Source organism: Staurois parvus, unplaced genomic scaffold (genome assembly GCF_062004578.1).
Source record: "Staurois parvus isolate SC_StPar_1 unplaced genomic scaffold, SC_StPar_1.0 ptg000235l, whole genome shotgun sequence".
NCBI lineage: Eukaryota > Metazoa > Chordata > Amphibia > Anura > Ranidae > Staurois > Staurois parvus.
The window spans coordinates 5,884,388-5,901,693 of NW_028318031.1; the positions used below are offsets into that span (position 1 = coordinate 5,884,388).

At 42.3% G+C, this 17,306-nt stretch overlaps 1 protein-coding gene across 5 annotated transcripts in view; it reads right to left on the minus strand.

The window, feature by feature from the left end:
• The window catches only part of PCYT1A (phosphate cytidylyltransferase 1A, choline), a 69,434-nt gene that overhangs the window by 34,002 nt on the left and 18,126 nt on the right, over window positions 1-17,306 (minus strand). For all 5 annotated transcript variants that reach the window (XM_089680127.1, XM_089680123.1, XM_089680125.1 and 2 more), the window contains one exon: window positions 16,398-16,578. In XM_089680127.1, coding sequence (XP_089536253.1) covers window positions 16,398-16,514 — 117 coding nt within the window. In that variant the 5' untranslated portion in view covers window positions 16,515-16,578. The remainder of the gene's footprint in view (window positions 1-16,397; window positions 16,579-17,306) is intronic.

Sequence of the window (17,306 nt, forward strand, 5' to 3'; positions counted from 1 at the left end):
CAGAAACATCCAGAAATGATGTACTCCAAAAAATGGATTTTACAGGTAAGCATGTAGAAAAAAAAAAAAAAAAAAAAAAATTCTTTATCATACATCACGGGACACAGAGCAGGCTATTCATGATGTGGGATGTCCCAAAGCAATAAGAAATTTGAGGGGAGGGTGACACCACGATAGCCACAGTCAACCCCTCAGGACCTACTCATTCGTCCGTAAAACACTGCGGCCAAAGACAGAATCCTCTACGGCTCTGACATCCACCTGGTACAATCTTGTGAATGTGTGAACTGAAGACCATGTAGCGGCTTTGCAAACCTGAAACACAGACGCCTGATAGCGGATTGCCCAAGATGCCCCCACACTGCTGGTGGAGCGTGCCTTCACCCGAAAGGGTGGGGACTTTACCTTTCAAACCATAGGTGGATCCAATGAGAAATAGTAGCCTTAGATGCCACCTTCCCCTTCCTAGGCACCTCTGGCAGCACAAAGAGCATCTGACCTCCTGACCTGTGCCATAACCTTCAAGAAGACCATTACAGCATGAACCACATAAAAGGTATGCAGAGATCTCTTACTGACAGGAGGCCTAGGAAAGAATGACGGCAGAACTACTCTATGTCCTGATTGAGATGAAAACCAGAAACCACGTTTGGTAAAAAGCACAGATGAGGTTGCAACACTAACCTATTAACATGCAAAACCAGAAATGGTTCTCTGCAAGATAGAGCTGCCAGCTCAGACACCCTTCTCGCAGAAGTGATTACCACTAGAAACAACACCTTACGATTCAACAGGATCAGTGGAATCTATCCAATAGGTTCAAATGATGGCTTTTTGCAAAACCTCCAAAACCAAAGTTCAGGTCTCAAGGACACAAAGGCAACCTGACAGGAGGAGCCATACGAATTATTCCTTGTAAAAGTGTGGACCAAAAAGTGAGACACAATGGGCCTCTGGGGGAAAAAAAAAATGCTGAAACCTGGCCCTTATTGGTACAGCTAAATTCTTCTGCAACCCTGTTTGTCAAGATTCTGTCGTTTCTTCAAACACATACTTTCGTGCGTGCCATTTGTGAACCTCACACCAGGCAATGTAAGCCTTCAAAGTGTAATAAATGTTCCTAGAAACCTCCTTTCTAGCACCCAACATTATAGGGATGACAGAACCTGACACTCCCCTATCCTTCAGGATCTGAGTTTCAATAGCCACGCTGTCAAATTTAGCGACCGTAAAGCAAGGTGCAATATAGAACTTTGAGACAACAGGTCTGGCAGATACGGCAGGGCCCACGGCCCATCTACTGTCATCTTCACTATGTCTGTGTACCAGGCCCTCCTGGACCAGGCTGGAGCAATCAGTATCACCGGAATAGACTCCTCCCAAATCCTGCGTAAGAGACTAGGCAGCAGCTGGATCAGAGGAAAGTCATAAATCAGTGAGAACTGGTTCCAAGGAATCACTAAGGCATCTACCCCTGCCATGCAAGGGCCCCTAAGCCTGGACACAAAAAGACTGTCCTTGTTGAACCTGGATGCCAACAGATCAACAGCCGGGCAACCCCATCGCTGGCAGATTTTCTTGAAAACATCAGGATGCAAAGCCCATTCCCCTGGAGTGAATTGCTTGCGACTGAGATAATACACCCGCCAATTTTCCACACCTGGAATGAACACTGCTGACAGACTTGGAACAGATCTCTTCCCAGGTCAGAATGTAGTTCACCTTCTTCTGAGCACCTTGACTCCTGGTACCGCCCTGGTGGTTGATGTATGCGACTGCTGTGGCATTGTCGGACTGAATCCTTACAGGTCAACCCTGAAGTCTGGATGCCCAATATCTCAGTGCCAGCCACACTGCTTGAAGTTTCAGGACATCGATGGAAAGAGCCATTTCTTGTGGAAGCCATGTTCCCTGAACTGTGGCCTCCTCCAGAACGGCCCCCTCAACCTGAAAGGCTTGCATCGGTGGTTACAAACTTCTACACCACTGGCCGAAAGGATGTTCCCTTCTCCAAATTGTGAGTTATCAACCACCAATTCAGGCTCTACTGCACCTCTGGAGATATGCAGTAATCCAGGGAGGAAACTTTTTTTTTTTAAATTTAAAAAAATGTATTAAATTTTCCATTACAAAAACAAAGAAAAACAACCTAGTACATAAACACTTCACATGTAGTTAAAATTGCATTTTACACCTTACCCCCTAACCCCATCCTTCCCCCCCCCCCCCTCCCTCCACTTACCCCAGTCCACGTACTAGAACCCAATTTCTGTCTTCTCTTCATAGTTGTCCATCTATATCCATATTTCTTCTCACACCTCCACTCTCTTTAGGGTACTCTGTTGAGCCCTCTCTAGATTTCCCCCTATACTCCAATTCCAGGTATCTTTTAGGTGTTTTAAAATTTAACCAACTACTCCACATTTTCCTAAATGTTTCTGTTTTATCCTCCTCTATGTGATATAGCTTCTCCACCTTATAAATATTTTCCTCTCTATTTATCCAATAATTTATTTGTGGGGGCTCTAGCTCTTGCCAGAACTTGGGAATCAAGTCCTTAGCTGCACTAATTAGAGGATGTAAATCTTTTTTCCCCTCTTTAAATCTAAAAAAGTGTGCAATTTCCCTTTATTCAAAATATCCTTCAAAACGTGCACTTTTATTTTTAATCAATTTCTTTGAGATATTTTCCTTCCCTGGGGGGAAATACTCCATTCCCACCAAGGGAGTCCACACTGAATTAGATTTCCGGCCTTTTTGCTTAAACATTCTGTCCCAAACACTTAAAACTTTCTCTTTGTCAATGGACTAGTATTCACATCAAATGTGCAAACTTTATGTGGAATCCAAACAATCTTTTTTTTTTTTTTTTTTTTTTTTTTTTTTAACTGTGCCTCACTTAAAATCCCTTTCATGTTAACCCAACATTTCCTATGTGAATTAAAATGTCCAATCTACTATTTCTGATAATAACACTGCTAAATGATATTTACAATCTACAATCTAGGAGGGAGGGGATAGTGGTACAGGAGGAAGTGGCTGTGGAGGACGGAGTGGTAGGAGGAGTGGAAGAGATTGGTTGTTAGGTGAGGGTAAGGCCCCGGTAAGTGTATTGGAAGCATATGAATACATATAGGATTTTTGGTGCTATCACCATCTCTACCAAATTTATACAACCTATCCAGGAGGCTCTTCCCTTTAAAAGTCTCTCCAGCTCCTCCTTTATTTCATTTATTAATGGGATGAAAATTTACCTGGTAGAGGCCTTTTATTGAAGGTGTTAGTTTTATTCCTAGATAGCCTATTTTCTTTTTCCTCCAGGTAAATGGAAAATCTTTTTGTAAGCTCAGTTTCTTTAGCTTTGGTGTATTGATATTTAACATTTCTGACTTTGCAGGGTTTATTTTCAAGTTTGATAGCTCGCTATACTATTTTAATAATCTCAGTAAATTGGGCAACGTAAATCTAGGATTTACAATATAGAATAACATATCGTCTGCATATGCTGCTATCTTATGCTCCACTTCCCCTATCTTTATTCTTACTATATCTACACATTTTCTCACCCTTGCCAGGACAGGTTCCAGGGATAGAACAAATACAGGAGAAAGTGGACATCCTTGTCTAGTACCCTTGTACATTTTGAAAAACAGAAAGGGATCCATTAACCTTAACAGCTGCTGACAGTCCGTTATACAGCCCTTTTATCCACCTTAACATTTTAGGCCCTAATCCTAAGGTCTAGAGATTCAAACATAAACCCCCAGTTAACCCCATCAAAAGACTTTTCAGCATCAATTGACAGAAATATTGCCAGCTGATTCTCGCTTTGCTTTTTGTAAGAGGAGCAGTGATCTCGGGCCATTGACCCTTCCTTCTCTTCCAGGAATAAATCCTACCTAATCCAGGTGTATCCAATCCAGCATCAGCTCCTTCAATCTAAGACAATATCACATGCAGCGCTATAAAAAGTATAAAGTAACATATACAGTAATATGTGATGGACTACTAGTGCTTAGTAGTGATTTATAGGTGTCCACATAGTATAATGCAATAGTCCCAATAAACTGTGCAGGACGTGATGAACTCCGTGCTGTGAAGTGTTTAATACTATGCACTCACCAGAAAGCGCATAATATGCGCATTTGAGTTGTCAGACCACTCCTGGTCCCAGAAAAGTTGAACCTGTATGGATCATCTGGCAAGCTGTCACTCTGTCACTCCTTGGCCAGCAGGGGGATTCCCGACATCCAGAAACCCTTATAGGGCTAATCCAGGTTCCTTAACCAGGGCACTCATATGAAGTATCCACCTTAAGAGAGGAGGGGCTTGACCAGAAAGCCCACCCCAAAAAATACTGATAGTGTAGTATGTTCCAACAAAGGTTCTTTATTGAAGATAATGTAAACACAGGTCACTCACAGGATTTCCCATATTCAAAGATGGCCGCCGGCCTCCACGAGGTACGGAACGGCGTGACGTCACCGGCTAGGCTCCACCCTTCCTAGGGTGGAGCCTAGCCGGTGACGTCACGCCGTTCCGTACCTCGTGGAGGCCGGCGGCCATCTTTGAATCTGGGAAATCCTGTGAGTGACCTGTGTTTACATTATCTTCAATAAAGAACCTTTGTTGGAACATACTACACTATCAGTATTTTTTGGGGTGGGCTTTCTGGTCAAGCCCCCCCTCTCTTAAGGTGGATACTTCATATGAGTGCCCTGGTTAAGGAACCTGGATTAGCCCTATAAGGGTTTCTGGATGTCGGGAATCCCCCTGCTGGCCAAGGAGTGACAGCTTGCCAGATGATCCATACAGGTTCAGCTTTTCTGGGACCAGGAGTGGTCTGACAACTCAAATGCGCATATTATGCGCTTTCTGGTGAGTGCATAGTATTAAACACTTCACAGCACGGAGTTCATCACGTCCTGCACAGTTTATTGGGACTATTGCATTATACTATGTGGACACCTATAAATCACTACTAAGCACTAGTAGTCCATCACATATTACTGTATATGTTACTTTATACTTTTTATAGCGCTGCATGTGATATTGTCTTAGTGTGAAGGTTTGAGGTTTGTGCCTTTTATGCCAGCTGCTTGTTATACATCTCCAAGCGCTCGTTAATTATTCTTTTTTCAGCTCCTTCAATCTAGTTGCCAGAACCTTAGCATACAGTTTAGTGTCAATATTTAATAAGGATATGGGCCTATAACTGGCACACTGAGCTAGCCTTCCCTTCAAGTATGATCATTATAGGCTTGCAATGACTCTCCCTCATTTCCAGCCCCTCCACTAATGCGTTCATATAACCACACATTTTAGGGACAAGGAGATCTCTAAATTTTTTAAAAATCCCACCGTATATCCATCCAGGCCAGGGCGCTTTCCTGCGGCCATATTCTTTAAGGCCAAGGCGATTTCCTCCTGAGCAATAGTTCTCTCTAAGGTCTCTAATTTTTCTTCTGCTATTCTTGATAACTCCGCCTCCTTTAAATATTCCTGCCTGATTTTCTTCTTTTCATCCTCCATTTTTTTTTGATTTCTGGAGCTCACATCGTACAGTCCACTGTAATATTTTTGAAACCTATTGGCAATATCAGTGGTGGAATAAACCATTTCTCCTTTTCCCATCTTGAATTTATTCTATGAAGTTTTTACATTGCTTTTTCTTTAACCTGCTCATTAAGTATCTTCCAGGTCTGTTCCCCCACTGATCTCTTTCTTTTGAAACCCTATTAAATATTCTCGATTCCTGTTCCATAAGATCTTTTAGTTCCTCTTTTGGAAATTATCTTCCGATAAACATCTGTATCTGTCTTATTTTTATGTAACTGTTCTAACTTATGGAGCTCCTCTATCACCATCTTTATTTTTTTTTCCCTTGTTCTCGCTTTTTTTTCGCTATCGAAATCAATATTCCCCTAATATATGCTTTGTGTACCTCCCAAATTGTGGCCACTGAAACCTCCTCAGTCTCACTGAGCTCAAAAATCTTCTCAATTTCCTGCCTTAGCCTTGTCTGTTTCAGGATCTTGTATAAGTGTCTCATTTAGTCTCCACATAGTTCATTTATCCTGTTCCCCCCCTACCTGTAACCTCATTGTGACAGGAACATGATCAGAGATGGACATAACATCTATGTTGGAACTAACCAAACGACTCCAGTTGTGCTGAGAGGCATGTTGAGTCAATAGATGTATTTATTTTTAAGTTTTTGTAAAACAACAAAAAAAAAAAAGAAAAAAATTGTCACTTAAATGATTTATTGCTCACACATGCCATGGCTATATGTGGTATTACTCCCCAAAATACATTCTGCTACTTCTCCCGAGTATGGGGATACCACACGTGAGAGACTTTTTGGCACTCTAGCCAAGTACAGGACCTCAAAATCCAATAAAAGCAACTTCAGGATTTTAAAGGGCTTTATTTCCTCATATTTCCTGACTACATATCACAGTTTCGGAGGCCCTGAAATGCCAGGATAGCACTAACCCCCCAAAATGACCCGTTTGGAAAGTAGATACTCCAAAGGAATTTGATAAGAAGCATGGAGAATATTTTGAAGGTCTCGTTTGTTGCCACAAATTTTTGGAAAATTAAGAAAAAACAAAAAAAAAAAAAAAAACAAAAAAAAAAAGTTTTTTTCTTTTTTTATATTTCAAAACCTTGTAAGAAAAAAAATGAGATCTGCAATACACTCACCATGCCTCTTTTTAAATTCCTTGGGGTGTCTACTTTCCAAACAGGGGCCATGGGGGGGGGGGGGGGCTGTCCTGGCATTTCAGGGCCTCTGAAACTGATAGGTAGTGAGGAAGTGAAATGAGGAAATTACATAACAGACTTTCAGGCTCCTGTATGTGGCTAGGCTCCCAAAGTCTCACACATGTAGTATCCTCATTCTCGGTAGAAGTAGCAGAATTTGGGGAGTCATTCCACATATACCCTGGCTTGTTTGAGCAATATATCCTTAAGTGACAACTTTGTTTAAAAAGAAAAAAAAAAAAAAAAATCTTCCATGAACCCAACATGCCTCTCAGCAGATAGCTTAGGGTGTCTGCTTTCCGAAAAGGGGTAATTTGGGGGTGTTTGGACTGTCCTGGTATTTTAGCACCTCAAGAAATGCAATAGGCAGTCAGAAAGCAAAAGCTGTGTAAATTCCATTATCTACACCATAGTTTGTAGATGCTATAACTTTTACACAAACCAATTAATATGCAGTTATTGGGATTTCTTTTTTTTACCAAAGACATGTAGCAAAATACATTTTGGCCTAAATTTATGACGAAATTTGAGTTTTTTGGAAATGAGAAAAGTTTTTTTCCCCAAGATCAGTCCTATTTGTTTATAGCGCAAAAAAAACCCAAAAACCCACAGGTGATGAAATACCACCAAAAGAAAGCTATATTTGTGTGAAAAAAGGACACATTTTGTTTGGGTACAGCATTGCATGACCGCGCAATTGTCAACCTAGCGCAATGCTAGTGGTGCACTGAAATGAAAATTCTGGTGCCGAAACCGAAAATTCAAAATGCATTTGGCCGAAAACCGAAATGCGCAGTTTTTAAAACTAAACAAATACAAAACAAATATATACCCCAATTGTTTTGTAAAATATGTAAGAGGAAGTTACGGCGAGTAAATAGATACCAAACAGGTCACGATTTAAAATTGTGCACGCTCGTGGAATGGCATGAAACTGCACTACTTAAACTCCATGAGTGATGCTTTAAAAATTTCTACAGGTTAGCAGTGTAAAGTTACAGAGGAGGTCTAATGCGAGAATTATTGATCTTGCTCCGACATTCGTGGCGATACCTCACGTGTGTGGCTTGAACACTATTTACATATGTGGGCATGGCCTACATATGCATTGACCACTATGTGCACATGGGGGGGAGATGGGGGCTCTTTAAACCTTTTTTTAAAAATGTATTTGCACTGTTCCTTTTAAAAACATTGTAAAAAAATTGTAATCACTTTTATTCTCATCACAAGAAATGCATACATCCCTAGTGATAGAAATAATTAGTGACAGGTCCCCACATCTCTCCTCTGCACTGTAAAGCATTAGATCAAAAACACGCATTGATCTAGTGCTAAAAAAACAAAACACAAAAAAACCCCCAAAAGGCTGGAACCAACATCGCTCCGGTCCTCCAAGGGCATAGAGATGTGTGGTGGCCATCTTTCCTTCACCCATCTCTCTGCCCAGCGCCGGGATCGATGGTTTCTCAGGTAAGCCCGGGCTACCGAGTGGCGGCGGATGGGTGGCTTTGAGGGGCGGGGTTTTTTGGCACCTGTACCGGCGCTTTTTTTCAGTTCGGCCAACAGCCGAAAGGGGTGTTTTCGGACGAATCGTTTTGGCAACCGGAATTTCGGTGCATCCCTACACAGTGCTGTATAGCAAAAAATTGTGTAAATTCCATTATCTATACCATAGTTTGTAGATGCTATAACTGTCACACAAAGCCATCAATATACGCTTATTGGGATTTTTTTTTTTTACCAAAGACATGTAGCAGAATACATTTTGGCCTAAATTTATGACTGGGTTGACTATATTTTTTTTTTATAGCCGAAAGTAAAAAAAATATGGTTTCTTTTTTTTTTTTTTTTAAATTGTCGGTCTTTTTTTGTTTATGGCGCAAAAAATAAAAGTGCACAGGTGATAAAATACTACTGAAAGAAAGCTCTATTTGTGTGAGAAAAAGGACGTAAATTTCATTTGAGTGCAGCATTGCATGGCCGTGCAATTGTCAGTTAAAAGTAACAGTGCCGAATAGCAAAAGGGGGCCTAGTCAGGAAGAGGGGTAAATCCGCAGGAGGGCAAGTGGTTAAAAACACAAAATATGTAGACTGCTTGTGTCTGAGAATATGAATAATCTATTGTAAACTCAAAGAAACAAATGGTAATGAGGATTTATTTACATTTAAACATTACTGTGTTAGCAGCTACCCACTGCATTTATTAAAACCAAGAATACATGCTGAGGTTTTAACAAAAGCCTTTAAGTTTCTATGGAAAAAAACTGACCTAGTGTAACACAAGAAAGACTGAGGAAATAAAAAAGGTAAAGTATTTAGTTACTAAACAATTACTTTTTTGTCTTCATGACTAAACAGACTTAATCTAGCAACCTAAAAGAGCTATTAGTGCAATTCACAAATAATTAGCTGTGGGAGCCATTGCTCCTGCTGCTGTCAATCCAATCCTATGATGAGGGAGTGGAGTTGGGGCAAAACTCCTCTGTGCATGTTAATGGACACAGGCAGCAGGGCTTGGGAGTGAGCCTGCACAAGTATCCCCTTAGCAAGTGGTTTGCAGGAGAAGGGGGGACACAGAAGCATTGGTGGGGGACCCCAGAAGAGGAGGATCAGGGATGCGCTGTGTAAAAACATTACACAGAGCAGGTTAAAGTATAACTTTTTTTTTTTTTTAAATAAAAGTTTTAAGATCACTTTAACCTTCAAAAAATAGCATACCATGTATAATAATCATGGGAGGTTTAGCCTGACAGTAAATAAATGGGTCCAACCTGGTGATGTGCCAAGTATAATGATGACTGGCATGCAGCTATGATCACCACTCACTGACAGGCAAGAAGAAAGTGCATCATACCCAATGGCATGCCTTTTTCCCCCCCAAGACTGGCAGTAGAAATTTGGCAGAACAGAAAAGGCTCAGTATTGCTGACTCAACTTGTCTGATAAAAAAAAAAACAAAACTACCGTATTTTCCGGCGTATAAGACGACTGGGCGTATAAGACGACCCCCTACTTTTCCTGTTAAAATATAGGGTTTGGGCTATACTCGCCGTATAAGACTACCCCTCTTCCAACACACACCAAATAAAAATGAAAAAACATCAGATTTGATTTCAATATGGTATGCTATTTCAGTATGGTATTCCAATGATGGGGTGCTATTCCTCCCACTGACACCAATGATGAGGCACTACTCCTCCCACTGATACCAATGATGGGACACTATTCCTCCCACTGACACCAATGATGGTGCCATCATTAGTGTCAGTGTGTGAGGAATAGTGCCCCATCATTAGTCAGTGGGAGGAATAGTGCCCCATCATTGGTGTCAGTGGGAGGAATAGTGCCCCATCATTGGTGTCAGTGGGAGGAATAGTGCCCCATCATTAGTCAGTGGGAGGAATAGTGCCCCATCATTAGTCAGTGGGAGGAATACTGCCCCATCATTGGTATCAGTGGGAGGAATACTGCCCCATCATTGGTATCAGTGGGAGGAATACTGCCCCATCATTGGTGACAGTGGGTGGAATAGTGCCCCATCATTGGTGTCAGTGGGAGGAATAGTGCCCCATCATTAGTGTCAGTGGGAGGAATAGTGTCCCATCATTAGCGTCAGTGGGAGGAATAGTGTCCCATCATTGGCGTCAGCGGGAGGAATAGTGCCCCATCATTGGCGTCAGCGGGAGGAATAGTGCCCCATCATTGGCGTCAGCGGGAGGAATAGTGCCCCATCATTGGCGTCAGCGGGAGGAATAGTGCCCCATCATTGGTGTCAGTGGGAGGAATAGTGCCCCATCATTGGCGTCAGCGGGAGGAATAGTGTCCCATCATTGGCGTCAGCGGGAGGAATAGCGCCCCATCATTGGTGTCAGTGGGAGGAATAGCGCCCCATCATTGGTGTCAGTGGGAGGAATAGCGCCCCATCATTGGTGTCAGTGGGAGGAATTGCGCCCCATCATTGGTGTCAGTGGGAGGAATTGCGTCCCATCATTGGTGTCAGTGGGAGGAATTGCGTCCCATCATTGGTGTCAGTGGGAGGAATTGCGCCCCATCATTGGTGTCAGTGGGAGGAATTGCGCCCCATCATTGGTGTCAGTGGGAGGAATTGCGTCCCATCATTGGTGTCAGTGGGAGGAATTGCACCCCATCATTGGTGTCAGTGGGAGGAATTGCACCCCATCATTGGTGTCAGTGGGAGGAATTGCACCCCATCATTGGTGTCAGTGGGAGGAATTGCACCCCATCATTGGTATCAGTGGGGAGAATAGTGCCCCATCATTGGTGTCAGTGGGGAGGAGGAATAGTGCCCCATCGTTGGTGTCAGTGGAGAAGGAACAATGCCTCATCCTTGGTGTCAGAACAGTGCCTCATCGTTGGTGTCAGTGTGGAGGGGGAATAGTGCCCCATCGTTAGTGTCAGTGGGGGAGAGGAGCGGCTGCTCCTTCTTCCAGTGCGGCCGCTCGATTTTCGCGGCTCGGGAGGAATAGTGCCCCATCATTGGCGTCAGTGGGAGGAATAGTGTCCCATCATTGGTGTCTCGTGGACACAGCCGGTGACAGATAGCGCTGCTGTGCGGCCACGTGAGCAGCTTGTTTTGACAGGACGTAATATATCACCCAGTCCCAACAAGGAGTGTCCCGCCTGGCCGTCAATGTGCTGTAGGCTGGGCGGGAAGGTATAAAAGCAGTTGTGCAAGATTTAGAGGCATGTTTTATGTGAAAAAGGCATTTGTTATATGAAGGCTACAATCTGCAGAAAGATGATTTCATGCATGTCTAGAATGTGCTTCAGGATTTAGAAGGCCAATACATGTATATACCACAAACAAACATGCCACCCCTCAAGCACATAGATGCTGCACATAGATACTTTTTTATACGGCTTTTAAAAAAAGCAACACCACTGTTTAGCAGTGAAAATTGTGTAGCAGAGTTGTCACTCCATGGACAGTGTAGTCTTTGATGGATATGGAGTTAAATTAACGGTGGACTCTGGGGGAAAAAAAAAAAAACACTTTTGGATATTTGCTATGTGAAATAAAATTATTTTGAATCATGGGTGTCCCATTTATATGGATTCTGCTGTGTTAGCTGCAACTCTGTTTCTTTCATTGTATACACTACTGTAAGCACCACATATCTGGCACTGAAACTCACACTTCTAGCACAGTGATAACAGTGGGTCACTCATTCTCCACCGCATCCACTCATAAAACATCTTGTAATTTTTCACAGAATATAGGGAATTCTGTGAATGGAAAAAGGGGAGAGTAGTTGCAGACAAACCCAATGATCACCCTCTTGCCCATTCAAAAGAACGCCATGTTGCTATTACCTTTTAGTTAAAGGTGATATGCCAACTACTGCCTATAAAATCATTTTTACCTTTTGCTTCAAATTACAATTTTTAAACAAAGTTACATCTCACACACACACCAAAACACAGTATGATTGCTGAATGGCCCAAATTTTGGGTTAAGAAAAGGAATGACAGGAAAGAAGTCTCAAAAGTCATGCATCATTAATTTTAATGCAGCAATTCCACCAATGTACAAAGTTGTGTCTGCCACATTTAGACATTGTTTCCCTCGTTATCTACACTGCCCCCCCGGGTGCATCCTCCTTAACCATTGAAAGAGTATGTGCCAACGACAGGATATTCAATTTACATGCTCAATGCACTTCTGTATTTAGAGTTCATAATACTCTAGTTTTTCTCAGCCAACCTTTTTTTTTCTTATTTATTAATTTCCCTTTTGAAATTCCCCATCTGATCACTGTTCTATCAATTTCCCTTTATGCTTTGTTAGAAACAATTAAATTGATGCCATTTAATACAGCTGCTTTAATCCACATTATACCTTTTCTCTCTCATGACCAGCACAAGTCGTGGTTTCTAATTTAAAAGAGGAAGCATAACAAAAGGGTTTTTTTTTAAAGATAACTAGTCACAATTGGGACCTTTTTTTTTTTTTTTTTAAAGCTTCCTCCTACCTACAGAAGTCATTTTCCTGACAACTAAAACTGTAGCATTAGCTGACTCACAAAGACTGCAAAAGGGAGATTAAGAAAAAAAAGTGGCCATTCAGTGCCACCTAGTGGACCACATTCATAATGCAGATTTCCTATGAATACTTACCTAGTGAGTCACTGTCCTAGAACAAGCATGCAGCTAATGAAATTTGGACTCTCACCCTACCTGTTTGTTCTAGGTCAGTGACTCACCAAGTAGAAAAGCTAGGAGCTAGAAAACTACATATTTTGTCACATTACTTACATGCCTGACATCCCTTATTCGTTTGTATTCTTTTTAGTAAAGAGGTTGGTTTAACATACTGTGTGTCTGAGATTTCGTCTCAGAAGTTGTTGATCATAGAGGCGTAACGATGGAATAAAAATGCAGGCAGACAGTAGAGGAAGTATTTACAAGGGAACATTATAGCATGTAAAATAAAAAAGCTACCTAAAATAAATTACTTTCTAAAAACTAATAAAAATATAAACTAATTACTCTCCCAAGACATTCTTGAAAGTTCGGTCAAAGACAGGAGTTTAAAAACCATTTAGGGCTGAGGATCTATGTTGCTCCATGCAACAGATCAGACATATTAAAAGCACTAATTGTTATTTCAGTCTGCTGCTTCATTCCTCTATCACCATGAATCACTTCTGACAAGTTTTCCTGACACCAAGAGAAAATGGTGACGGGAGGGACATCCAGCAGATTGACAACCTCAGCTCTGTTCCTTTTCGTCTGTGTGAATGGGGATGTGTCTTTCCTCCAATCAGCTCTTAGAGCTCTCCTCACTGAGCTTTAGAGTATAATGTCAGCTCTCTGCCCCCTTTTTTCTGAACTCAGACAAGCTTTATAAATGCAGCACTTTGAACAGATGTAGAGAAGAGAAGACTGCAGATAGACAGGTACAACTTATGAAGGAGAATTTATTTCAATCTCTGTATCAGTGGAGACCAGTCACTTCACTGGGTTTATGGAAGTGTTTACAACCACTTTAATGTCTGGTACTTCAAGCAAACAAATGTATTTGTTGATTGTCTCACTAGTTCAGGACAGACTGTGTTTTATTAAAATCAGAACTAACATATATTTTAATGCAAAATGTCTGAAACTGCTAGTTAGAAAACTGTGCATGAATGCATAGTTTACAAAGCTGTGTTACCTCCATAGTTCAAACTATCAATATGACATTTGCCATGGCTGTTGATTAGCATTAGTGGGAGGTGATGAAGGTGTTAGGTGGTAGTCTGAAGGGAGGACTGTAATATTTTCCTTACAGGAAGTTTTCTGGAGGAATATTTTCATTCTGTGTCAGAATTAGCAATGTCATTCTAAAAAGTTCCTTATGCTGGTGTGGAAAACCTATGACCTCCAAGACGTGCAGCCTGCAGAGCTGAAGCCAGGAGCTCACTGAAAAATCCCCCCAGGTCTTGCAGTTTCTGTACAGCAGGTAAGGAACCTTCTGGACCAGTCACAAGACATATAGGGACCCATTTAGAATATTTTTGTCATAAAATCCATGCAATTTTCAAACAAAAATTTAGACAAAAAAATTGCCAATCCTGCGATAGTCCTATATCTGTAGGAACACATTTATAAACTCCATAGATCTGCATGTGTGCATGCATGCACTATTTTTAATTTGCAATTTCAAAAGGGATTGCTTTAAATAAACATACAACGATTAAGAGTTTTTCTTCTAGTGTAAGAACAGCTGACTAAATCTGGCAGAATTTATTTTGCTAGCAGCACAAATAAAGAGAATTTTACTTGCTATAAAATGTTTAATTTGTTATACAGCCATTTCACTTTGGCAGGCTGCCACTGTGATCATGAGTTCGGATTCTGATAATGTACAATGAATATAGGAAGCCGGAAAGTGGTTAAAAAGTATAAAGACCTCGGTTGCTTCAGGCGAAGTTTATGCGGTTTATCTGGGCCAATAAACACCCCAGAGTCTCTAGAAATACGCTCTTTGCTCATAGACTCCAGGGTGGTCTTGGGGTACCTAATGTAATTAAGTATTATCAGGCGAGCCAGATTGCTCCGCTGTCTATGTTGCACGCTTCCTCCGATGTTCCTCTCTGGGTCCTGCTGGAACTACCTAATTGTGCCCCTATCGCACTGTCGACACTTCTATGGCTTCCCCCTGCCCTGCGCCCTATGGCGCTGAGTCCGATGTTGCTCCATGGCCTACAAGTCTGGGACTCGGTACGTTACTCCAGTGGCCTGATGTCACCCTTCTTGCCTTTGCTTCCAACCATTAACAACCCTCTTTTCCCGCCGGGTCTAGATCACCTGAGGGCATTTTCTTGGTGGGTGGCTCATGGTTTCTCACAGGTGCAACACTTTTTGATTTTCCGGTCCTTTCCCACCTGGAATGTCCTTCGGGAGTCTCGAGATGTTCCCCCAGCGGAATTTTTTCGGTACCTTCAGTTGCGGCACTGGCTACTCTCGCTGAGGGCCACTTCTGCTTTCCCATATCAGAAATCTGCCTTTGAACGGCTTTGCCAGCAGCGCCCAGGTGCCCCGGGCCTTATCTCCCTTCTTTACGCAGCTTTGAACAGACGCTCGTCGCACACTTCTCTTTCATATGTAGTTCAGTGGGAACGCGACCTGGGAGTGGCTGTGGATCCGGAGGACTGGAATAGGGCCTGGTCACTCATAGCGAAATGTTCATTTAATACGACCACGCTGGAAGCAGCCTACAAGGTATTGTTTCGTTGGTACTGGGTTCCGGCTCGTCTGGCCCAGGCTAACCCTTCCTGTAGTGATCGATGTTTTCGGGGTTGTGGCCATCGTGGCGATGTACTGCATATCTGGTGGTCATGCCCGAGGTTGGTTCGTTTTTGGTCTCGTGTGTTTGGCCTCCTTTTCACTTTGTTCCATCTCTCCATACGCCGTGATGCTCGGTATGCTTTGCTTCATTGCCCCATACCGGGCCTCTTGGCTTGTCAGCAGCGGTTGGCCTCCTATTTGTTTTTATCGGCCACTAGGACAATTGCTCAGGCCTGGAAGAGTCCGTTTGTACTCTTTCAGGGGGTGCGGGATCGTATGACTACTATGATGCTCAATGAGCAGATGTCGAGTATATGAAACGACTCTCAACATAAATTTATGAAAATATGGGAGCCGTGGTTGCAATACGCCTTTCCCACGCTCCCCCCGGCCAGTGTGGGGAGGAAATGGAGTTTGGTATTGGCGTTCGTGGACCCCTGCTCTTTTGTGTGTGTTGTGTTTTTTTTTTTCTTTCCTCTCTGCTCTTCTTCTCTCTTTGTTTGTTTTAGTGTGACAGTGGACAGCTGCTTTTAGTTGCGTTAGTCAGCGTTTCACTGATGTTATTGTAACCTACGTGCCATTGATAGCCCCTGCGTGGGCATACGTTTTGCCTTATTGGAATTAGAGCTTTGTCTGCTCTATTATGCCTTTTTTTTATCGGTGCAATTGATAGCCCCTGCGTGGGTGTGTTTTGTTGCCTCTGTTTTCTACTGTTTAAAATTAATAAAAACCATTGACATACAAAAAGTATAAAGACCAGATTGAATGAAAATCTGTCAAGATGAAAAATAAAGCGCTATCTGGGCTATAGCACACAACACCCAATTACTAACCGTCATATATCGAGGAACTTTTCTAAGAACAGACTCTTCATCTGTTGTCCCATTGGGTCCTCCAACATCTTTTCTTCTCTTGCGGGAGATGAGCTTTGTTGTGTTCTGAGACTCCATTAGTGTGATGTGAGGGAGTGACTTGTAGAGGCTTAAATGGATATTTCATAGGTTTTCTAGTTTCCTAAAAGGAAAAAAAGACATATCTTCAAAACAAAGTTACACAATTATAAAGATTCATGCTTCATATTCTGCATAAATATGACAGTCTATGGTGTAGTTTTATGGCAATGGTGTTGGGGATATCAGGCAAGAGAGACAACTGGAATTAGCTTTGTGATATTCGTCACACTTGTTAAAGTAATACATTTGTACCTTGCCATGTTAGGCAAAGCAATATGTTGACTAAGGACCACATAATCACTTTACTTTTGATTCACTGCCACGTCGTTGAGCTTTAAAGAAGAGGCAAAAAAATGTTAGATCAATAGTGTTTATGGCGTTAGATCGATAGTGCTGTGACAGGTACAAGAGGTGGGGGAACAACTCCTCAATGAGGCCTCAGATAGCAAAAGCTGACAGGCTGTAACGCTTCCTCAGTATACTGACAATTTATGTTCATTTGTCCTAAAGAAAATAATCTAAAGGCAGGCATCACTAAATGTCCAGTCAAACGGTGAGTGACAGTCCTACCTGGATTTCCAGCCAGCACAGGTAACCCTCCCGCTTCTGCAGTAGCTGGCTGTTAGGACCACCGGCGTCCTAATGGCAAATGACAGCATATGTGTTCCCGGCATGACAGCAGCCTGATCCAACCCTGCGCCCTCTGCCTTCCTGGTGCTCAAAAGTACAGGGGCACTGTGATGGGGACAGCTGATGTAAGGGGGACTATGATGGGGACACCAGATGTAA